Here is a 25417-nt window from a genome sequence, read left to right on the forward strand (position 1 = left end):
CAAGTATTTTGCAGTCTCCTCTGAAATCTGCATACAACCTGACAGATTCCTCTTGTGCTGTGCCCACTGGGACTTCATGTGCCGTCTGACATGTGCCACCAGCAGGATGTAGGAGGCAAGCAATCCTAACAGCCTTAGTTATCCACACTGAGATCCAGAACAGAGACAGAAGCATCAGTAGTATAGCCAGAATGGTGAGTGTCTCAGCTCTGAGGGAAAAGAACAAAACTGTACTGTGTGCAGAATGGATCCAATAAATGTGAGTGTCTGCGAAGGAGTCAAGTTGGACTTCGGCATGTGGATAGTGAACCCCAACGAAGTTATAAAGTTCGCTGCAGTCTGAAGGTGGTTCACCACTGCCTAGGGTGAGTCAGGCTCCAACAAGAATTTATTAAAATTAGGAAAGACTGGTACCCCAACTTCCAAAGGTGTGCTGCAACCACTGACATCACTTTTGTGAATATCTGAGGGGCACGGGTGAGGCCAAAAGTAAGCATTGTGAACTTGAAATGCCTCCGGCCCACAGTGAACCTCAGAAAGTGCATACAGAACTGTAGGACAGGAATATGGAAATAAGTGGCCTGCAGGTCCAATGCTACCATCCAGTCTCCAGAGTCCATGGCAGGCAGGCCCTGGGCTAGCATAAGCATCTTGATTTTGTCCTTCCACAGGTAGGCAAAGAGAGGTCAAAGAACTAAGATATGGCGAAGGCCTCCATCTTTCTTCAACAAAAGGAAGTAGGAGAAGTAACACCCAGTTCCTACTTCTGAGGTTGGATGCCTCTCTATTGCCCCTTTGGCCAAAAAGGCCTACACCTCCTTCTGCAAGACGGACATGTGGTACTGCATCAACTATTCTGATGGTTGTGGAAGGTGCAGCTGGGTAGAAAGAAATGGGAGGTCGCAGCCCCAATTGACTATTTGAAGAACCAACTTGTCTGATGTGATGGATTAGCACCCTTGGAGAAAATGCTGATTCCTGCCCCCAACAGCCTGGCAGTGTGCGGTAAAGGACACACTAAAGAGGTTTTGCATCTGCAGCAGCTGAAAGGAAGGGAACTAACCTGCCTACTGTCCCTAGAGCCCTTGACTTTGTTAGCCATGGTCACACCCAGAAAAGGAGTGGGAGGCCTGTAGGCTGGCGGAGGGGGACAGACATTGGCCGTATTAGAAACCTCTACTATAGCCTTGAAGTAGGTGAAGTTCTTGATGGAATCTGTCTGAATGAGCTAAGACAGGCCCAAAGAATCTGTCCTGGCTCTGATTTCCTCTAAACATTCAAGGGCTGAGTCCACTTTGACACCAAAAAGGCAAGAGACATCTAATGGCAGACCTCATTCTGGTGTGGGAATAAAGCGCCACACACATGTAAATTACCTAATCTAAGCAGACAGTAGTGTTCAAGTCAGAGCAGATCATATATGTTGCTGTATCGGAGCCACCCTGGATAGCTTAGATCAGGGATGTCCAGGGGTCGTCTGAACTGCTGGTAAAACTTGGGCCATCGTGTCCCATCGGGCAGGAACGCAGAGGCCTAGACGACAGCTGGCATTTAAAGACTGCAGAGGTAGGATTATGTATGAGAAGATGCACTTGACAAAGGTCTCTGTCCATTTAGACTCACGGTCGGGTGAGGTAGCAGGGAAGGTGTTACGATTAATTTTACTAGTGGACACCTGCACCACCAAGCTCTCTGGTGATGTGTGCTGAGTAAGGACGTCATGGTCACCTGGTGCTGGTTGAAGTCGCTGAGTGATCTGCCTATTAACTCTATATTTTTGCTCAAGTGCCCAATTCGGTTTTCATGAGGGCTTTGTTAAATGGCAATAAAGGTTCAGTAGGTGCATAACCAGGTTGGAGTACTTCTATAAGAACATTAGTCTTCACTGTAAGAACATTAGCCTTCACATCCATAGAAGGTAGTTGTGGGTTCAGTACTTCTGCCGCCCTTCGCATAATGAAAGCTAAGAAAAGGGCGTTCTTTGGTGGCAGGGAGAAGAAATGCAGCCAGTATCGTGGGAAGTATCCAGGCCACTCACATCTTGTAATTCCTCATACAAATTGGTCTCATCATATTGGGGAACAAAAGCATCCTCTTCATCAAAAAATGTCATTGTCCAACTCCGTGCCAAATAGGTTGTATAAAGTCTGAGCTCCCTTACCAAGTAGTAAGAGCAAGGTATCAGAATCTGAGCGGTTGAAGGATGACCACGCTCCAGTGTGATCTGGGTGCAGTCAAGATCATGGTGAATTCTGCTCTGAGTCGGAGAGCACAATGTATTGCGAATCCTTCTTCGGCATCGGCACCAGCATTGATGCAAAGGGAACCGGTGCAGCAGGTGGTGCTGAACCTGAAGTATATTCAAGGGGTACAGACAGTACTGAGGGTGGACCCACCAGAGGAAGTCTGACTGGAGGACCCTGTGGATTCTTGGGACCCAAAGGTGTGCCAGTGGGAACCTGTAAAGTGCTAAAAATGCACAGTATGGCATTTATAATGGCCTCCATTTACTGCGTCATCACCGACAGACACGGAAATTTGGGGTGTTTTCAAACCAGGCTCAGAATCCAATCAGGAGCGAGACCCGATGACACATTGATGCCCTTGTGCCCTCTCTGGAGTTGAAGAGTGGTGGAAGGGGCAGATTCCCACTTATATTTCTAAAGCTTCTTCTTTGACTTACCCAAAGATTTTGACTGCAGCAAAGATCTGAAGCGGGACGGACACAGAGTGAAAGTGAGACATTCCTTTCGACATCAACCAGTCAAATCGAGTGTTCCAATGATTAGTGACATAAAGCTTCACCTCACAGCTCTATATGGTCTTTGGTTCATCTATGGACAGTCATAGCAGGCCGTGGAGTCATGTTCTGACCCCAGGCACCCGAAATACCTTGTGGGGGGGTGTCACAGACATCAGTGACAGTCCCTGCACAGTTCTTACCCTGTAGTCTTGGGAGGTGACAGCTTCCCTTGCACACTGATAAAAAATTGGAATTTCTTTTAAGAAAAGTCTACTAAGGAGTAGCGGTGGATTCAGGTCTAAAAGCGAGGAAGGAAAGGGAATGATTTCAGCGAGCATAGGTAGCTCTTATATACAGCTCCATTCGTCACTTCTGGAGTGAACCGACATTGATGAAGAGCCACACAAAGCCACCTACCAGCGCACAGGTGATGCTTTAAAGCTTACGGATCTAGTCTGACACCTGGGGAATATTCACCATTGTTTATTGATCACGCTTTGTCGGCATAAAGCACTCTAAAATAGAAACAGCTGTATGGCAAGCCATCACTTATGACTTGATATTATGTCATTCCCTCTTTAGCCATTAGGAAACGATAATAAGATATCTGCTATCGTTCATTACATTTGCATATATCAAAAAAAGGCCAACCCCTTACTGAGCTCTTCAATCAGCTAGGGTCACCAACAGATGCCAACTCAGTGTCGTCCACAAACTGAGGCAAAGGGATTCCAAGTTCCACAAAAATATGTTTAATCAGATTTATTTAAAGGTCAAATAACATGGTAGAGAACAGTTTACTAAGAAATACACCATGGGACATAAGAACTGTGGCTGAATTGCTTCCCCTATGCTGCTCCGTTCTGCCCATCAGCATCAATTCTCTCAATCTTAAGAACTAGATGGCAGAAACATTTCAGGTATTGAGGAGAAAATGATCATGTGGCCTTGCGCTTTCACCTTTCTTGGGGTTACTCACACCACTGGAGTAGGATCAGTGCTCGTTATTTCTACATTGGAGAAGGAGTATCCCTGCCTCACTGATGAGGTGCTTGAGTCTATGTCTGGTCGCCTAGCATCGGTACTCACCCCTTCACCCATTTATTCCAAGGATTAAATCTTGTGGAATAAGGGCCCTTACTCTGGATGTTAGCCCGGTAGTTCAGGCGCGACCACATAATAGTGATCGCATTCTTAGCACAGTGGTGCAGGCTGTGATCCCCACCGAAGGGAAGATAAAAGGAAAGAGGTGAAGGTGTACGTAGTATGGACAGGGATGAGGATGCACGTCCGCGTTTGATGCAAAATGCTACAGAACATGCAAAGTTGTGTTGAACTACTACTAATACAGTCAACATGCCACCACTAGGGGGGCAGTGCCTACCGGTTGGCAAAGGGAAAGGACCGGACATAGAAATATGGACAAATATGCACAAATTGGCTTTTCAAAATCGAAAGTTTTGGGGTCACATGATACAAGAAAAACACACATTTGGAAATGGAGAAACCAGATGTATCCATTGTCTTTACTGGCATTTTGTACCATTGCGCTACGTTATATTTTTCCATCCTTCATCAGGCAGCGTTGCAGCAGATGGGAAAAGAGAACACGACGCGAGATCTGTGGCATGAGTGTAAAGCAGACTTTAGAGAAGCCATATTGAAGCATGCAGGCAAATACAAAGTATAATTTGCGTTTCAGGTGCGCAAACGTGTACATTGCAAATGTGCTAGTTCCAAATACTTTAAACATGGCTTCGTATAAAAAGAATATGATAACAATGGTCCTCGATAAACACCCAAGAATCTATCATACGCAATATTTCATGAGCTGGCCTGCCTAAAACTCTGTAATATCTTCATAATTTACACCACTGGCTCCTTTCCTATAATGATTGCTATTCTTATCCGAAAAAGGCACTCCCGGATCCATAACCTTTGACCTCTGCCCCACAGCCTATAAATCAGTGGACCAATAGCCAGGTCTTGTCCTTACATTACCTGTTTCCAGCTTTGGTTCACTGGTTTCCGGAGCCTGGCTGGGATTTGTGGCCCATTCTGGAGGCGGACTGCAGCCTCACTGGTGGGTTTTATGGAAGCTATTACTACTGATAGATTAACTTCACGGCTTTGATGATACATGGCTAATACGCGCTGAAAACTGCCTTTTTTCCTTCTAAAAAGGGAAGTGGAGACTAGGTTCCACGTGACGGTGATGCATTATACGCCACAGACGGCAAGTAATAGATAGCAGAGAGCAGCGGTGTAATACTTGTAATATTTTAACATCCCTTGTCAAAGGAAGCGGCCTTTCGTCTGAAGCCGGTTGTTTTGGAACTGTAAGAAGTGTTTCTTTTTCATGAACGAGAGCTCGGAAGCCTGCTGGCAGGTCGGATGCGGAGCCAAACACATAAAAAGAAGCAACTAGTTCGGTCAGCCGGTTCCACTGAAGGGCGAGAAGGCTTTTAGAAAGATTAATTTCCTGGACACAGAAGAACATGGCGGATGCAACCCAGTGCACAGAATGGCGACGGTGACCTAATTCCATCACTTTTAATGGGAATGAGCCCGTGATGGGAAGTCTGCTCAAAAACAGTGTAGCGCCTGTAAAAAGCCAGACCAGTGATTCTGTGTCCTGGAAGTCCAGGCGCGCCGCGTGCGCGCTCAATCCTCCTCATCGCCTTCCCCAATAGCCAGCAATCTGACATAGGAAATACGAAGCAACCACTACGCAACCTCAACAGCCAGCTTTTGCAAACAACACACACCAATTTGCCATCCATAAACTCCCTAGTGCAGCCTGCCCAAAATGCCCCCCCAAAAACTTTTTTACCCACCCACATTACAATACCTATTTCAAATGGCTACAAGGGCAAAGCTGTTATGTAATACTACAAACCATTTGTGAAGGCACACGCACCCATGCGCTCTCTTGACGCTATAAAGGAGTTGACTATAGCAATTGTTAGGAGAGATGGCAAAAGCCAGAAAAGAATGCACAGGAATAAGGCCTGCTGTCCAAAAAGAAAAGGCTAACGCTTTTTTTCTTAAATGAGAACATGAAAACAATTCTCTCATGTGGAGGGAAAGCACATAGTGCAGAAGGGCCACAAGTAGACAAGGACTTGATTGGCCCACTGCCCCCCTACTCATGCCTTTATCCCTCCAAGCCACATGGTCCATGCCACCCTGCATAATTGAATAATTCGATATGATTATGTGAAAACCAGGAAGTATATTACTCCCTTCCCAGTTCTTCTGCAAGAAACGAGGACACGACTTGTGGTCCAATTATCACATGAGAGGCCCACCTACCATTGAGCTTAAGTTGCTTCCAGCTTTCCTCGAGGTTCTTGTGGGTATCCCATGTAGCTGGCTAAGCCTGAAATCTGTAAAAACAGGAAAGACCCACATTAAACATATGTACTATGATATTAGAAACAAAGAGAGTCATCAATTGCTCACATGACCCACATCGTCAGCCTCACTGCGTGTGACTGCGAGCCACATCATTTGGTCCAACTTCAATGAGTCTCTTACTCTGCGAAGTGGCCATATGGGGACAAAGTCATCACTTTACAAGACACTTCAGTCCATAAAATCAATGGCGACAGCTGAGATTTTAGCAATGCGCTTGAAAATGTCAGTATTTCACTTGATCATAATCATTTGTAGTGATTTACATTTATGCAGAACCAATATATTATTGGAAATGATTGTTTTTTGGCTCAAAAGAAATGCAACTAGTGACATGTAAACAAAAACGAGAGGAACATTCCAAAACACAAAATATTTTAGTGAACAGGGCATTTTTCAAATCCTTCAGACACTTATGATACGAAGGTTAGCAAACTGGTGATCTGGGAAGGGCGTGCTTTAAGGAAAGCCAGTAGGAAAAAACACAAGGCTACCAAGGCATTACGTTCACCATTGAAATCATGGAATTTATGCATATAGTAGTCCAAACATACTAGTACAATTTATCTTATACAAATTAAAAACAGCATTGGCAAAGTCGATAGGTAGGGGTTTAATGTGCTAATGAATACAGAGCTAGCCGTTCATTGGAGGGAGGTTAGTTCTAAAGTAATCCCTCGTACACAAAAATGTAATCCCTGGAGTGGAGGAGGGAGGATACACCGAAGCAGCCAACGACATCAATGCTACAGGGTCTGAGCCAAGACGTCATTGACAGGTTCTCAAGCCAATTGCTTAAAGAGGATGGCGGAAAAAAAACAGTAGTGAAAAATCCACTCTATTTACAGTAATCCAATGCACACATTGCAAAGGACTCATTCAGATGCAACACGCACTGACAGAGATGATGGCAACAGTGGTGGAAAATAAAAAGTATCAAATAAACCATGTTTAACACCCAGTTTGTTGATAAAAGTAAAGATACACCCAACATGAGCAACACAATACTCCCGAATCTAGGTTTATTTTCAATTACAGACAAATTTGCAACACAAAATCCTTAAACAAAAAAATCTGAGGTTGTATTCTGAATCTAGCCAAAAAACTTAAAATAATGCGCTGAATTTCCAAAGGATTTTCCAGATTTACATTAGAGTTATGTGTGCAGAAAAGTTATACACCTGCCCAAAATTCATCTACAAAAGCAAGTCAGTAAACACGAGCGCATACGTAACTCACCTGTGTATAACTCACTCACAGTTGTAGCCTAAAAACACCTCACCAGAGTGCCAGATAAGGGGCCAAGCAAAACCCATATACATGTGTTGAACACCCACTCGCATGTAAGAACCAGCTTCTTTCCTTTTCAGCACGTATAAATTACACCTGTAAAATCTACTGCTAAAAGCCAACTTCACACTGGAAAGGAAGAGGATTTCCAAATTTGAATTAAAAAAATTGCCATTTATCCCCCTGCACGCCAATTTTGACCCTTTTCTCTCTACTACAGTCTACTTTCTATTTGTAAATTATGCATCTTTCATACAGTACGACTATAATATATATATTTCAGAATTCATTTAATACCTGTGACACGAAATAATTGTTGATTGGTAGTGTTACGTTAATATTATGGTTACTTATTTCATGTATAAAGTTTTCTTAGGATCTGTAAAAACTGTTAATGCAAAATAAAATACAAATTAAAATGAAAAAAAAGTCTTATTTCCTATCCTTAAACGTGTCATTTAAATAATGCACAAATATGTAAATTTAGGCTTAGGAAAACAGGGTTAGGTTTTATGCATGAACAACATACACTAATTACTATTTATTACAACAGAAATAAATTAAAACTTGTTTACTTAGGAAAAATGGGCGATTGTAGGCAGTGTAACCTACAAACAAAAATGGATGCATCCTGACCGACTTAATTGAAACAGGCTTCCGTAACCGATGCCCGATGTTCTTTAGATAAAATGGAGGCAGTTTTAGCTTCCATCAAACCGCTCCTACAGAGAATTCATCATAAACAGACTAGAGGTCTCTTATTCAGTTCAAGGACTACTTGACGCACCTTATTATCAAACCAGTAATTCATAATCACCTTGTTGACTATTTTTCTCATTTCAGTCATATCTCTAAGAAACGAAAACAAGCATTGGCAAAACCAAAAGGTCTGCCCTTGGCAAACCAGCAATTTTTAAATTTACTTTTTACTTTTCCCCAATCATATGCAATATACATTAAAAGCATAAAATAAATAACAAGCAAAAATGCTGCAATTTAAAGGTAGTATGCTCATGTCTGCAAAAACTGAGGAACTGATTTCAATTTTGGTGTCGGCCCAATCTCCACTAGGGCGATGGAGTAATTCACTCTGTCGTCTTGGCTGAGGTGCCAACGGCCAACTTTAGAAATATTAGCCAGCCCAGCATATGTTTCTAGCATTGGCAGGAACCACTGTCATGGCAGTTCGTGTCAATGCATTGTAATTTTGCCGTACAGCTCCGTCAGTGTGACGAGGCCGAACCGCAAACGTAACAAGTATTTTTTTTATTTTCAAAAAGAAAATCCCAAAATAGGATTATCTTTCTGAAAATAGAAATAAAATGCCCCACTCGCCATGGGAGATTCCTTCCATGGCGAGGGGGACCACAGAGTATTTTTCAATGCCTATAAAATGGATATATGTCCACACATTTAAATTAGGTGGGCGAACATATAGCCAAACCTCCGATTGCCCTTTCTCAGTCAAGTCATCGGAAGAGTTTGACCACAGCTGAGATGGACTAGTCTCTGCTGTCATCAAACTATGGTCCACCTGCATTTAGATCGGGAGGTTATTGGAGAAGAGTTACCTCTTCTCCAAAAATTTAATTGGGTCCTAAGTAAGTAAAAGTTGACACACAGCAAAAATCAATCAATCAAATAAAAACGATAATTTGGCATAGTAAACCGGGCACTGAAGTCAACTACTTTCTTAGCACATGTGCACAAGCGCAAGTGTAAAATTGCATCACTCACAGTGAAGAGAGCCGGTGGGCGTGGCTGAAGTAGGCTGAACCATTGTCCCACACTGGAGGTTGTGGCGGGAGGAAGTAAAATGTGAGTAACACTTGAGCACAATTATTGATGAAAAGGGCTGACTCAAAGTCGTGCTCTTTGTCTATATGTCTGTGTGCATTTTTGTGTGACTTCATTGAAAACATGGCACTCGCAAAAGAATGAAAGCTAACTCTAGGCCAGACATAAAAAAAAGGATGCCTAGACCACCTTTGAGAACATGGCATAATTGGAACCACTTGACACAGTAAACCAATGGATGATTCACATACATTCTTTTGTATCCAGACCCTTAACATAGAATATGAAAGATTTTGTAATTTTATAGTAACTCGAAAGTGCCCGAATACCTATCAAGCTGGACTTGGACAAATACAAAGTAATCAGTCAGTGCTGGGTCCTTTCTGTCCTTTCCGTGAATGGCAAATGGTGGGAAAGCCCTGGGTGATAAGTTAGCAGTGTTTAATTCTGTTGACCATATCATCCTTTTGACTTTCACTGATCCATGCTGGCCCAGGGACACAGGCAATAATCCCATGTAGGGTCAAATCATCAATGGTGTCCTAGCATCAGCTCCTCAAATGAAATCAATCTAGTGTGTAATCCAGTTAGAGATGTGCCAAAGTTCGTAACAACCTCGCGCAACAAAGACGCATGCGTCCTTCTAAAGCAAGTGCTCTAAGTGACTTCAATACACCAGTCAAACATATCACGTCCTTTATTTTCTAGAATTCGAGCCGTCATCAGCACAAGTAATTGCAGGTTGAACAGTCCTAATTCGGTTTTACTTTCTCTCTCTTTACCACATCGACTTTCTGTTTTCACTTCCATAATCACCACTTCACAACTTATTCCATTATTTGTTCAAAGCAAACTCCAACAGGTCAAAATGTTATAGCCTATTTATCTGGCCGTGCTAAGGGATGTGAAAGCATTACTCCTTCACTGTAGATCCTACGATAGATGTGAGTCGCCCACCTAGTCATATGTAATATTAGTTACAAAGTGTACCGACGGTGACAGATCGTTTCAAACATTGTGCTCTTCTGGGGCTCTCAAGTGTGTGGCAGGATAGCTGGCTATTATGGTCTAGGCTTCCCATCCTTTCAATATATTAATGTTGTCTCGCCGCGTTAGAGAGAGGTATAGGTCCACTCATCACTAGGATGAAGCCTGTTGTGGAAAGTTACATGTCTAACTGATGGTGAAAGCATCTCGACATTACCAAAGTTACTTTTCCTCTATATGAATTGTTCATATATCCCACTTAAGCTGAGCACTATAATTTATACTTGGAGTGGAGTTACTGATGCAATGGGACTGTATAAGGAACATGGGGAAATGGAATGGCATGGGCACTTTGGTGCTGTTGAGAGGTGTTTCTTGGTGGGCAGCTGTGATCAGCAGTTTCAATTTCTCCTCATCCTTCGCTCCCCTTCTCCAAATCGGGTTGGGAGGTTGAGTTGGAAGACTCCATGTTATCCCAGATGAGATTCCTCCAAAAAGAAATCTCTTCCACTTGACTTGAACCATATTCCTTGTTCCATTGGTACTAATACTGTCTGAGACACCAAGAGGTGCTCCCCAATTCCATGTCTCTTTAAACGACGCATATTTAAAAAAACAAAGCATTAAACCTTCAAGACCAAGGGAAGCTATGTTTATCTAATGATCTCTTCATAATGCAGCACCTCCAGGAAAGAATGTGCTTCTCTCACAATTGATTCTACAAGGGGCATGAGGTGGCAAACTACAGCATCTGCAGTAAGGATCAGGGCCCCTTGTACAGATAGGGCACACTGTTTCTGTTTGCACCATGGCACTCTTTTAAATAGGTGCAACAGGCGCAACCAGGGAAAGTGACCCTATTATATAGAATGTGCTGCCCCCAGGGCAGCTGCATACTCGCACTGCCCTGAAGGACTCCGCCTTCTAGGCGCTGCCCTAATGGCCGCGCTTTTAAGTGAAATGCAAAGCGGTTGCTTCAAAGTCACTCCATGTTTCATACTGCTGGCAGCGCCCACCTGCACTTTCAAGAGGGGAGAGAGATCTGCCTTACAAGCGGGTGCAGTGAGTGACTGCACCCGCATGTAAGGTGATGTCTGTGGGGATCATGGGGCCCCCGTCCTTCCTTCAGCGCGCCGCCATCAGGAGACGCATTGACAGTGCACCATCTTTTTGTGGTGCACTTTCAGTGAGCCTCCTGAAGGCTTCTTTGCCTTTGTGCCAGCGCCCATAATACGGCGTGGGTGCAGAGGCAAAGAGATTCCCTCATTTGCATGGAGCCATGCCCCCATGCAAATGAGGGAATGCCTTCTTGACATAACGCTGTCGCTACATGTGTGCCAGCGCTATCAGTATTACAGAAGGGACATGCAAGCATCTGCAACCCCTTCTGTAATACAAAGTGCCCGGGGGGGCTCTTAAAACAGGCATACATGTCCGTTGCTTATGTAATATGGCCTCGAGTGTGTGTCTACTACTGAAATGACACACTTCATGAGAAGTGAAGGCTACCTTTATTCAAAAGTTCCAAAATCTACATTCAGGTGCAGAAATGACTTGACACATGGCAATAGAGTAGATGCCTGGGTCTTAAAGCTTGTGGGTCTTACAGTAAGAATCTTCCTTCGTTAGTCTTGGTTTTCCTGAGACCAAATAGCTAAATGCGGCACAGAAAAATCTTAGCAACATAGGCCACCCATAATCAGTTTACCCAAAAGTAACTGGTTGTACAGAAATGTTAGCTACATACAGGACATGACAAGCTCTTTCTGGAAGAGCGTTTGAGGAAACTCATAATAAACCCAGCTAAATAGTGACCATGTCAGACTGGATAGTCATGAATGCGCTCCCTAAACATAGTGTACGCAGCTGCTTGTGCTAATGGAAAATACTGTGAGACAATCCCAGTTTTTGAATGATCACCCCAATTTCAGCCAACTGGTATTGTTGGTTTTTGAACTCTGCCCAATGTGGCTCTGCTGTGCAGGCCCAGTTTATGTGCTGCGAACTCCTAACCCATGGTCAAATTGGTTGATACCCAATTGGTATATTTAACCATCCAGTAAAGACACAGTATGTGGTGCAGGAAAATAGATCATAGAGAAGTTAAATGTTGCCAGTGAACTGCAGCACATGTTGTGCCGTCCACTAGGCTGACAAAGTAGATTTCAATTCAATGTGGGGAGTACAAATGGATACTTCACACTAAAAATACTGAAATGGACAAAACCAGTCTCTGGAAATACCAACACCTCGTTGCATCACATCTTCCTCATCCATAATATTCGTTCGTTATGACCAACTCAGTAGTCACCCTCCCTTGGACTACTACAACGTTTAATGTCTATGACCACTCGCATTTTCCTCATACCACTTGCAACACAACACTACTTTGCTAGCCACTTCTAATTCTCGCCCCTACAATGACATACGTTTCTTTTAAATTTTCAACCCATCTTTAGAAGTCTCTGATCCTTTCTGTCCACTAATATGTAACAGTTTCTTGTAAGATGGTTTAACAGAATAACCTACCTTTCCTACCTGTATTTCGAACTTCTTGAGGGGGCTTGTAGTCTATCCTGCGAATACTAATTAATGTCAAAACCCAAGACTACATACCCTAGAGTATTTTGAAAAGCAAAAAGTACCTCAATGTGTCCCGAAATGCTTTATGTATGTGCCCCATGGGTACTTTCCTAAAAATGACAAATAGCCCCACACACAGTGTCACTCTTCATCGGTAGGCAACACCACACTTTAGATTCAAGTCTGAAACAGGCGATTTTGTCGGATCTTTCTTTAAAATTCTGCCTAATGCATATCACTTAGTTATGCTCATTCAGTAACAGTTGGTTTGCATTGAGTATGCAGTGACACATAATCTTTTGATTCTCTCCTTTTTGGTGTGTTTCCAGTATGGCTTCTCTGCTTGCATTTCTTTCACTTTTTTAGATTTTTAAAGAAGTTTCTTAAGGTATTGTTTGTCAGTAAGATTATTTTGTTAAAGCGTCTTAATGGGTTTAAAAATCAGTGACTTTTGAAAAATGTCTTCTGGTATATAAATATTGTCCAATGGGTAGATATACATTTAATGCGGATAGTATCTGTAAAACAAGAGGAGCAAATTTCTATTTGCTGCCTTGTAATATATTACTATTTGGAAAAATGTCTTTCTGCTGTGATTTTTAAAACTAGAAAAGATATACTCTCTTTACTTTTGATGCTATCAAAGTGTAAAATGGAACCCCTGCTACTTATTGATTTACACAACTTTGCACAATTATCTTTTAATGGATGTCTGTTGAGTTTAGTAAACAAAGCATAAGCGAGCATCAGACGGGTAGCTGGAGTTATAGGTTGGTATACACTTTTCCTGGAGCCTGCTCTGACAAGAGTGTAGGGTTAACAAGGGATTAGGTGGGAAATGTATTAAAAGTTGATGCAATGCAAAACAGTAACTAAAGTTTTCTGCTCTGTGCTGCATTGCGCCAAGGGAAGTTTTAAAAAGCATTGGCATAGCCAATAGGTCTCGCCTTGGGGACCTTATAAGTGTTTAGTTATCCAGCACAATATCCTTTGTGCAACAACATCAAGTGTTGCATGGCTAAACACTTATAAGGTCCCAAAGGCGAGACCTATTGGCTATGCCAATGCTTGCTTTGTGTGAGTGGCTCGTGCAGGTATGCCACTGTGAGGTAGAGATGCTGCGAGAGCTGTTACAGGAGCCCCAGTGACATTGCGCCTCTTCAAAATGTATTCTGGGTCTGGTGTAATACTTCTAGCCCCTATTCCCGTCTTCTCGCACCCAATGCATCCTTAAATGTCCCATGTACAGCCGTGGTTGACACTCCTATTACCCCTGCCCTCCAGTGACATTTTACCTGTCACGGTTGGTGGTGGTGGCGGACGTGGTGGTGGTGGACGTGGTGGTGGCGGACGTGGTGGTGGCGGACGTGGTGGTGGCGGACGTGGTGGTGGCGGACGTGGTGGTGGCGGACGTGGTGGTGGCGGACGTGGTGGTGGCGGACGTGGTGAGGAAATATGAATTTTTATGGTCAATTGTGTCCCCTATCTTAGACCCCAACGGCTCCATGTACATGCTACAAGTACATGTATGTTCCCTCCAGTTCCAGCTATAAAGACGCAAATACATGTGCGTCCAACATCAACCTGTCCTCTTTCAGATCCGCCATGAATGGGTCGAATATTCCATTCCTAAGTATGATTGGCCACCGACTTTATATGGTCCACTTTTCACGTTTTACAGTTCAGGCGAGTAGGCCCTGAATTCTGCCATCAAGCCTTTTCCTTTTTCTGCCTCTGAAATGCTCCAGCCTGGACCTGCATCCGTATCCATGAACTTTGTCCTACTCCCTGCGCGGCTAACGGTGCCTGACGCGGCCTGTTGCCTGCCAAAAACTGTATTCAGCCTTCAAGTTATCTGCTCCGCTCCTCATTCAATGCATTCCTGTCTAGAAGTTTTAGGTAAACATCCCTCCAGCTACCGAGCAAAGGGCCCGGCCTCGCTGTCTTTATGCAAGTAATTCATAGCCCCTGTCACCATGGAAGATTCCTGCCCCCTCGCATCTCATGTAGACACATAGACGCTTGTACATGCACTAACAGTCAGTATAGAATAGATTCCGTCCGAGAAGACCTTTCCTTTTGGATAAAACAGTTCCTTAAACAAAGATATTAGATACGATTTGGGATTAGGTTGACCTGACCCCCAGACTTCTGTCTCCACATGTAGAGCTAAATGTCAATTCCCCTTCACCCTCTAGTTGCACGTCAATCACACGTCATGCGGCTGCGCGCGCATCTCTGCCAAATATTTCTGCTGACACTGCAGGATTCTCTTATGGATCCACCCACTTGTGACATCATTTTAAATGACGTTTCTAGTATACGCCTATTATTACGCCTATTTTCATAACGTATGTGTATTCTTATCTGTATTATCAGCTGTTACGCCTCCTGCATCTGTCTTAATGCAATGCTTTTCATATATATATTGTTACTTGTCAATAATGTATTGCTGATTCCTTCCTGAACCTTCGTGGTGATGGAATATGATTGCCTGGTTCGAACCATAATTCCTTTGTAAGGAATAAAGTCCTTTTCAGAACCTCTAATACCACGGATTCTGCCTCTTATTTTGACTGAGTTATTCTTACTAGACTTTACCGCATAAAAAATAGTACAGGTAATTTAAATATTTACCACATAAATTGGCGCCCGAACAGGGACACTTTCTCATCTCACGCGCCGGAGGTGCGTTGCAGGCCCGGTCTCCTGCCACAGCTGGACGGACAAAAACGCGTACCCGCAGGATTTCCTGTATCTCCCTCCGGCCAGGCGGGGGTGACTGAGGCTGCGATCAACACCCAGACGAGGCGGTGAGAAGTGCGAAGTATCCCGACCAGAGCCTAGCTGAGAGAGCAAGATCCGAGGTATACAGAGGCCCACCAGGTTCCGAAGTTCCGAGTCGAGTCGAGTCCAGTCGAGTCCAGTCCGGTCCAGTTCAGTTCCGAGGCCTTCCGTTCCGTGCTACCCGGTGAGTACCGTTGCTGGGGAGGCATTTAGACGTGCACATTAATTTGTGCCGGTCATGACGGGTTTGGGTACACAGATCCGGTCTGCACTGTTTTAGCAGTGTATCTGTACTGTTTAGCAGTATATCTAGTATGTTCATGTATATAATCCAGTATTATCTAGTATTAGTATTATGTCAGTAACTAGTTTTCTTCTAATTATCATTGTTCGTTAAATATTAAATGTTAAATGTTAAATGTTTTACTGTGTTTAAAAATTGTGGTATGAATGAGTGTTCATTATTGTGTTTATCGTATTAATTGTGTTCAAGTCCAGTTTGAGTAAGAATCAAGTAGCAAGGTTTAAAGATGCCGTTCTTTTCAAAATTAAGACAGCATTAGAAAACGAAGAAAAGGCCCGAGCTGCAGGTTCAGGGCTTGGGGAAAAGACTACAGCATTACCAGGATTATTAGTACAGGTACTACCACGTTTATTGACTACGAAAAAGGAAGACTGGGGTGCAATTTCAGCCTGTAAACAAAAACAAGATGAAGACACTAGTGATTTCTATTCCCGATTTGAAAAATGTTTTGGTATTAATAGTGGCATAAAAGCAAGTAGTGAGTCGTATCCACATCTGTTTGTGACAAAATTAGTTGAAAATTCCTTGCCCCAAGTTAAGAGTAGAGTACTGAAATTCGAGAGTACTTGGCAAGGTAACACACCGTCACAGATGTTACAAATGTTACAATATCATCACAATAGAATTAGGGAAGAACAAGAACATGAACAAAGACGTATGAAAGACACGAAAATGAAAATGCTTGTTGCGCAGTCAGTTCCAGCTGACGGTCATAAAAAGGGTACAACGCAGTCCAATGATTCACCGGGTCCTGTTAGAGGGACATGCAACTATTGTAAACAGCCAGGTCATTATATACACGATTGCGCAGTTCTGAAACATAATATCTCTACGGGTATAACGAAGGAGAGACCACGTCCGCCTTTGACAGGATCAGATCCAACAACAAGTACCTCAGAATATACAGCCTATGCCAGCTGTACAACAGACCATACCACAACCACAGCCACAGCCTATTGCCGCAACACAGAACACGACACAACAGATGTACCAGTATGCACAAAATGACTACCCAGAGTATCAGCGCTACACATGAAATAGCCTAGAGAGGGAAGTTGGCCTACCCCTTATCGAGGTTCCCGTAGATCAAGAGGGTCCTTATGTACAGAGTCAAGTATTAGGGAAAGACCGAAAGTTTCTACTCGATACAGGGGCAAGCAGAACCACTATCAGTCATAGCGAAGTTCCAGGGGCACCCCTCTCAGGCTCATAAAATATTTCCCTTGGTTTTTCAGGAAAGCCAACTATTAACGAAGTATCGCAACCACTTGCATTCACAGTCGGTCCGTTAACACGGACTACAGATCTATTGCTTACGAAATCATGTCCAGAAAACTTGTTAGGTATAAAAACATTGAAAGCTCTAGGAGCTATAATATGTTGTTCTCCGGAAGGAGTACGATTATTTTTGCGTGACTTTAAAGGTCACTACGTGTCTAGAGACATGGATCACCGGTTACAGAATCTACCTGCACATTTATGGGCGCAAGGCCCCACTGATGTAGGTTGTATGCACATTACACCATATCGAGTCACACTCAAAACAGGAGTAGTACTACCACGAATGCGACAATACAAATTACCACCAGATGCTGTAGTAGCTTTGCTGCAAATCATTGACGAGCTCATTGCACAAGGAGTGGTCGTGGAAACCGACTCCAATGTATGTAATTCCCCGATAATTCCGATTCTTAAACGAACTGATCCAAAAGCACCGCCAGTATATCGATTAGTTATTGATCTGCGCGAATTAAATAAATGCATTGTACCACAATACCCCGTGGTCCCAGATATCTCTTCATTACTAACAGCCATAGATTCAGAAGCAACGTTCTTTACTGTAATTGACCTCAAGAATGCCTTCTTTAGCGTCCCAATCGATCCGGAAAGCCAATATTTGTTCGGATTCAGTTTAAATGGACGAAGTTTTAAATTCACACGCGCACCTCAAGGATTCACAGAAAGCCCCAGCATCTATAGCCAAGCACTGAAAAGAGAACTTGACAGTATCCACATGCCAGCTAACACTGCCCTGCTTCAATATGTCGATGATCTGCTGATCACCGCCCGAAGCGAACCTGAATGTAAAAAAGCTTCACTGACGGTTTTACATTTCTTAGCCGACAAGGGGCACAAAGTGTCCCCTTCGAAGTTGCAATTCTGTGTCCAGCAAGTTGTGTACCTTGGGCACTTGCTGTCCAAGGGGGGAAGACAGCTTACACCCGACCGCATCCAGTTAATTGTTAACATGCCGCCACCCAAGACACAAAAGGAGGTGCGGGCATTCATAGGCCTCACTTCGTACTGTAGGCAGTGGATCCCCCAATATGCATTTTTAGCTAAACCACTCATTCAGTTGACAACGCAGGAGGCAGCGACATCGACTGTCCTCCCTTGGACTCCAGAACATACACAAGCTTTTGAAGACTTAAAGAAAGCTTTATGCCAAGCACCTGTCTTAGCGACACCATGTTACAGTAAGCCTTTTACACTCTTTGTTACAGAACGTGAAGGTACTGCTTTGTCAGTACTCACGCAGGAACAAGCAGGATCACACAAGCCATGCGCTTACTTTTCTAGCACATTAGATCCCGTAGCTCAGGCTCTTCCTGCGTGCCTAAAATCAGTCGCAGCAACAGCTTTAGCAATCAGACAAAGCGATGCCATAGTGTTAGGACATCAATTGACAGTACAAGTACCACACGCAGTAGAGGTTCTCTTGAACCGGACCCAAACACAACACTTGACTATAGCAAGACTGACGGGTTATGAATTGACATTGTTCCAGCCACACATAGAAATCCGACGTTGTAGTACATTAAATCCTGCCACACTTTTGCCATTAAATGGAACAGACCCATTGGCACATGATTGTATTGAAGTCATTACTATTACGACGAAACCCAGACAAGACTTGACAGATATTCCATTATCAGATCCAGACCTGACATTGTATGTAGATGGTTCATGCATGAGAACAAATACAGGAGAGTTAGTGGCCGCTTATGCAGTCACAACAGACACTGAAGTTATTGAAACAAATTGTATCGATACCTTGTCAGCTCAAGCAGCAGAGCTCATCGCTCTGACACACGCCTGTATTCAAGCCAAAAATAAGAAAGTCAACATATACACAGATTCACGTTATGCATTCGGAGTCGTCCATGACTTCGGCGTGCTTTGGCGAGAGAGAGGTTATTTAACTTCTCACGGTGCCCACATCCAGCACGGTCCCCTTATTCAAGCTCTGTTAGATGCAATACATCTGCCTACTGCAATATCGATTATGAAGTGCAAGGCCCATACGAAAGTGACTGACATTATTTCTCAGGGTAACGACCTAGCTGACAGAACAGCTAAACAAACTGCTCAGAATCAGACTCCTACAACTGACACGACAAAGACAATAGTTCCGACACCAACACACTGCATGACAGTCAAGGATCCCGCCCTTGATATAATTGACATACAGACACATGCTACACCAGAAGAAATAAAGAGATGGACTGAATTAGGAGGGATCCAAACGGATCAAGGATGGATGACGAAGGGAAAATCTATATGGTTTCTTCCTGACTCCATGGTTCAAGTCATCATTAACACAATACATAGTCCAGCGCACCTAGGAGAGAAAGCTATGCTAGACAGTATTCAACACATTTGGTTCAATAAACACTTGCGAGCAGCAGCTAAACAGAAAGTACGCACCTGCATGATTTGTTGTCAGTTCAATCCAGGAAAAGGCGTACCTGTAGAACAGGGTGGATTCCAACCCCCCGATCACCCTTTTGAAGTCCTCCAGATGGATTATATCCAGATGGAACGATGTCGAGGATTCAAATATGTCCTTGTAGTTGTATGCGCTCTTTCCCGGTGGACAGAGGCGTATCCCGTCTCAGATTACACTGCCCCGACTACTGCCAAACAGTTAGTTCGAGAATTCTTCCCACGATATGGTTTGCCCCGTGTCGTGTACTCAGATAATGGCCAGCCTTTCTCATCCGAGCTAATGAAACATGTTTCACTTCTGTTAGGCTACCAATGGAAATTCCACTGTGTCCGACATCCCGAGGCAGCAGGTCTCGTGGAGCGACATAATCAAACTCTGAAAATTAGACTGTCCAAAGTATGTAGAGAAAAAGGTGTCGACTGGATAGTAGTTTTACCAGTTGCGCTCTTTTACATGAGAATGGTAGCACACTCTCGAACAGGGCTATCCCCGTATGAGGTGATCTTCGGTAGACCACCAAATATGTGGGGGACGCCTATACCTCGTAAAATCACTGATGTTGATTGTAATATGTTGACAGATTACCTGGCTTCCTTGATGTCTGCACTACAATCTTGTCGTTCACAGGTAGCTGCAGCTTTTCCCGATAACACTGAGGTGAAGCCCCATGACGTGGTTCCGGGAGACCTTGTGCTTGTAAGGAACTTCGACAGAAGGAACCCGCTGGAGCCTCGCTGGCAGTCGCCTAAGCTCGTCTTATTGACCACAAGGACAGCTGTGAAGATTGAGGGACGTAAAGGGTGGTTGCACTCGAGCCATATCAAAAAATTTCATGGACTACCATCTGAATCGAACTTTCAGCCCTGCATTCCCTCACAGACTGACTCAAAACTCCCCCTGGTTGATGGGCCAGAAAAAGAGAACTATAAACTGAAACTAAGGTCTAGCAAGTCAGACAATTTGATTGTTTAAGTCCTCTCCAAGGTGAATCGGTTGAATTTGTCTCTGACATGTATCCTCTAGACCGAAATAGAGAGAGAAATAGACAGAAACAGCTCAAGAAACATGCGTACTGTAAATCACTTCGTAGTCACTGCATAGTGACATTATTAATTATGTTTTTTCTAAGTCTTCTGATTATTACTGTCAGTATATTTTTACACATGTATTACCCTATTTCCAAGCGTGCTTTCAATGCTACTGCCGAACATTCTTTTAGCGAATTACCTCCGCATGAGTTGTCCTATAGATTTGCGCTGCGCAACAACACATTCATCAGTATGTTACATCATTCTCATCAGACCAGCAATGCTACAAATTGTTGGATATGTGGCCGACTCCCTCCCTATCAGAAATATAGGGGAGTTCTGCCCCTCTTTCCGTATCCATTCACACACAATGGCTCCTGTGGAGCATGGTTTAGTTTGATTAATTCCCTAGATTCAAATTCAGTAGTTTATCAAGACAACTGGGTATGGGGAAACCTGAACCTAGTTTTACTTAAAGTCTGCTACCCTAACAAGGAGGGACTTCCCAAAAGAACAGGGACTGATCTAGAAAATGAAGTATATGGATTAGGTAACTTTACACTTAACCTCATGATCCTGAATGTTGAATCCGAAGCTACACCAATCTTGCCCGCTATGTCAGTATTTCCAGTTAGAGGCGAATTATGTGTAAGAAAGAATGGTTCAATACACATGGGCCATAGTAAATGTACCACTGTAATAGAATTCAGTGATAAAGGCAAGTCTACATTTAGAGCTTCCCGTCACTCTTACTTCATCTGTGGTCACACCGCATACATACGCCTACCCCTAGATTGGGATGGTACCTGTTACATTGCATTCCTTCTGCCACCTGTTTTCCTAGCCCCGCCTGATTATCATAGGAATACCCATTTAGTACCCAATAGACAGCAGAGAGATCTCCCGATTGTCGACTACACTGAAACAGCATGGGAGCAATATACAGATTTCAATAAAGGTTTCTTTCCCTACATAGGTACAGTCACTAATAGTAAGCTGATACGTAGATTAACTAGAACCCTTGAAGCAGTAGTGAATGAAACTACTTCCGCCTTAGGCAACTTAACAGAGGAGCAGTCTGCGATGCGGATTGTTGTTCTTCAAAATCGTCTTGTCCTTGACGTCATTCTGGCCGATAGGGGCGGAGCTTGTAGGGTCATCGGATCAAGTTGCTGTGTTTTCATACCAGAAAACGCGCCGTCAGTATATAAAGCCATAACTCGACTTCATAAAATCGTAAGCCAGATACACCAGAATCCAGGCACCTGGACTTGGTCCGGTTGGTTCTGGAGCATGTTGTCAGCCTGGGGATGGAGGATCCTATCCTTCCTAGGTATTGGTTTTCTCATACTATTCAGTTGCTGCTTGTGTCTACAATGTGGGCCAGCGATTTGTGGTCTGTGTGCCACATCGTGTATCCCGCCTTCAAATTTTCATTCAAGATCCCGGAAGAAGAAAGAAGAACAAATGATGCTATATGAACAGATTGATGGATTGATGAAGATGGATATTTCATGAGGGTCCGTAGGGGACAAGGAGGGAATGAGGAAATATGAATTTTTATGGTCAATTGTGTCCCCTATCTTAGACCCCAACGGCTCCATGTACATGCTACAAGTACATGTATGTTCCCTCCAGTTCCAGCTATAAAGACGCAAATACATGTGCGTCCAACATCAACCTGTCCTCTTTCAGATCCGCCATGAATGGGTCGAATATTCCATTCCTAAGTATGATTGGCCACCGACTTTATATGGTCCACTTTTCACGTTTTACAGTTCAGGCGAGTAGGCCCTGAATTCTGCCATCAAGCCTTTTCCTTTTTCTGCCTCTAAAATGCTCCAGCCTGGACCTGCATTCGTATCCATGAACTTTGTCCTACTCCCTGCGCGGCTAACGGTGCCTGACGCGGCCTGTTGCCTGCCAAAAACTGTATTCAGCCTTCAAGTTATCTGCTCCGCTCCTCATTCAATGCATTCCTGTCTAGAAGTTTTAGGTAAACATCCCTCCAGCTACCGAGCAAAGGGCCCGGCCTCGCTGTCTTTATGCAAGTAATTCATAGCCCCTGTCACCATGGAAGATTCCTGCCCCCTCGCATCTCATGTAGACACATAGACGCTTGTACATGCACTAACAGTCAGTATAGAATAGATTCCGTCCGAGAAGACCTTTCCTTTTGGATAAAACAGTTCCTTAAACAAAGATATTAGATACGATTTGGGATTAGGTTGACCTGACCCCCAGACTTCTGTCTCCACATGTAGAGCTAAATGTCAATTCCCCTTCACCCTCTAGTTGCACGTCAATCACACGTCATGCGGCTGCGCGCGCATCTCTGCCAAATATTTCTGCTGACACTGCAGGATTCTCTTATGGATCCACCCACTTGTGACATCATTTTAAATGACGTTTCTAGTATACGCCTATTATTACGCCTATTTTCATTACGTATGTGTATTCTTATCTGTATTATCAGCTGTTACGCCTCCTGCATCTGTCTTAATGCAATGCTTTTCATATATATATTGTTACTTGTCAATAATGTATTGCTGATTCCTTCCTGAACCTTCGTGGTGATGGAATATGATTGCCTGGTTCGAACCATAATTCCTTTGTAAGGAATAAAGTCCTTTTCAGAACCTCTAATACCACGGATTCTGCCTCTTATTTTGACTGAGTTATTCTTACTAGACTTTACCGCATAAAAAATAGTACAGGTAATTTAAATATTTACCACAGTGGTGGTGGCGGACGTGGTGGTGGCGGACGTGGTGGTGGCGGACGTGGTGGTGGCAGACGTGGTGGTGGTGGGGGATGTGGTGGTGGTGGTTGACGTGGTGGTGGCGGACGTGGTGGTGGCGGACATGGTGGTGGACGTGGTGGTGGTGGTGGACGTGGTGGTGGTGTTGAACGTGGTGGTGGTGGACGTGGTGGTTGACGTGGTTGTGGCGGACGTGGTTGTGGCGGACGTGGTGGTGCGGACGTGGTGGACGTGGCGGTGGTGGACGACGACGTGGTGGACGACGACGTGGTGGACGACGACGTGGTGGTGGTGGACAACGTGGTGGTGGTGGGGGTGGACATGGTGGTGGTGGTGGACATGGTGGTGGTGGTGGTGGACATGGTGGTGGTGGACGTGGTGGTGGTGGACATGGTGGTGGATGTGGTGGTGGACATGGTGGTGGTGGACATAGTGGTGGAGGACGTGGTGGTAGTGGTGGAGGACGTAGTGGTGGAGGACATGGTGGTGGTGGTGGACGTGGTGGTGGTGGTAGACATGGTGGTGGTGGTAGACGTGGTGGTGGTGGTAGACGTGGTGGTGGTAGACATGGTGGTGGTAGACATGGTGGTGGTGGTGGACGTGGTGGTGGTGGATGTGGTGGGTTCTGAGGGATATCATGGTGCAAAATAAATTTTCTGCGTACATTTGCCATTCAAGGAAGATACTGCTATTCCCTCCAGTACATCATGGTATTTTGAGGCCCAGCGTGCACCTTTAACAATCTGGAAAGGGAGCTCATAGGAGAGCTTTGAGAAAATGTACCTTACTCAGAGTAGGCTAGTTCCACCACAGCAGTTTGCCTTTTCTATCAAAATTCCTACGCACTACCCTTTGGACCTGTGGTCTTTCTGCATCAATTGATCCTTGAAGAGTGCAAAGGAACCAGTCTCATTATTTGGGACTACCAAAAAATAGGAATAGTGTTGATCCATGAGAGTCCTCTGCTTTATTTAGTGCTAATGTGGAAATGTGGATTTTCCTGATCAGTTATGTCCCCTATCTTGGACCCCAACGGTTCTATATGCATGTTACAAGTACATGTATGTTCCCTCTAGTTCCAGTTTCTAAAACGCAAACATATGTGTGTCTACCGTCGACATGTTCTCTGTCAGATCCGCCATCGATGGGCTGGATAGTCGATTCCTAAGTATGAAAGGCCACCGACTTTATATGGCTAAGTTACTCCATTTTTACAGTTCAGGCAAGTAGGCCCGATTCTGTCCTCAAAGCCTTTCCCTGCTCTCTGTCTTTGACAGCTTCAGCTTGAGCTCGCATCTGTATCCATGAACTTTGCCCTACTCCCTGTGCAGCTAACGGTGCCTGCCTCGGCCAGTTTTCGCCTGCCTGCCAAGAAGCTGTATTTCACCTTCGAATTATCTATTTTGCTCTTCAGCCGATGCATTCCTGTCTAGTGATTTAGGTAAACATTTCCTTTAGCTCACAAGCAAAGGACTCAGCCTTTCCGTCCTCCTGCAAGTGATTCATAGCCCTGCTGCCATGGAAAGTTTTCTGCCCCTCGCATCTCATATAGACACTTAGGCGTTTGTGCACGCACACAGTCAGTATAGACTAGATTCTGTCCGAGAGTCCTTCCTTGTGGATAACATAGTTCTTTAAACATAGGATGTTAGATATGATTTGGGATTAGGTTGACTTGACCCCCCAGACTTCTCGTCTCCACATGTAGAGCTAAATGTCAAGTCCCCTTCACCCCCTAGTTGCACGTCAATCACACGTCATGCTGCTGCGCGCGCATCTATGCCAAGTATTATCTTATAGATCCACCTATGTCTGATAATCCTAACCAATCATGTTTCTTTTATTCCTTATTACGCCTAGTTTCGATTACGTACCTGTTTTGTCACTTTTCTTATCAAATGTTACGCCTTCTACATTCGTTTCATTGTAATGTACTTATTATAAAAATGCATGTCTGTCAATAAAGTATTGTACTTCACTTCCTGAACCC

The 25417-nt window shown here is 44.0% G+C and overlaps 1 protein-coding gene across 5 annotated transcripts in view; it reads right to left on the bottom strand.

Moving 5' to 3' along the window:
• Positions 1 to 25417, bottom strand: part of GPATCH2 (G-patch domain containing 2) — a 569031-nt gene that overhangs the window by 406258 nt on the left and 137356 nt on the right. For all 5 annotated transcript variants that reach the window (XR_014963203.1, XM_085612932.1, XM_085612934.1 and 2 more), the window contains exon 5: positions 6059 to 6132. Coding sequence is in view for 4 of the 5 variants with exons in the window: in XM_085612932.1 (XP_085469058.1) it covers positions 6059 to 6132 (74 nt within the window). In the remaining variant the exon portion in view is untranslated. The remainder of the gene's footprint in view (positions 1 to 6058; positions 6133 to 25417) is intronic.

Source organism: Triturus cristatus, chromosome 6 (genome assembly GCF_964204655.1).
Source record: "Triturus cristatus chromosome 6, aTriCri1.1, whole genome shotgun sequence".
Classification (NCBI taxonomy): domain Eukaryota; kingdom Metazoa; phylum Chordata; class Amphibia; order Caudata; family Salamandridae; genus Triturus; species Triturus cristatus.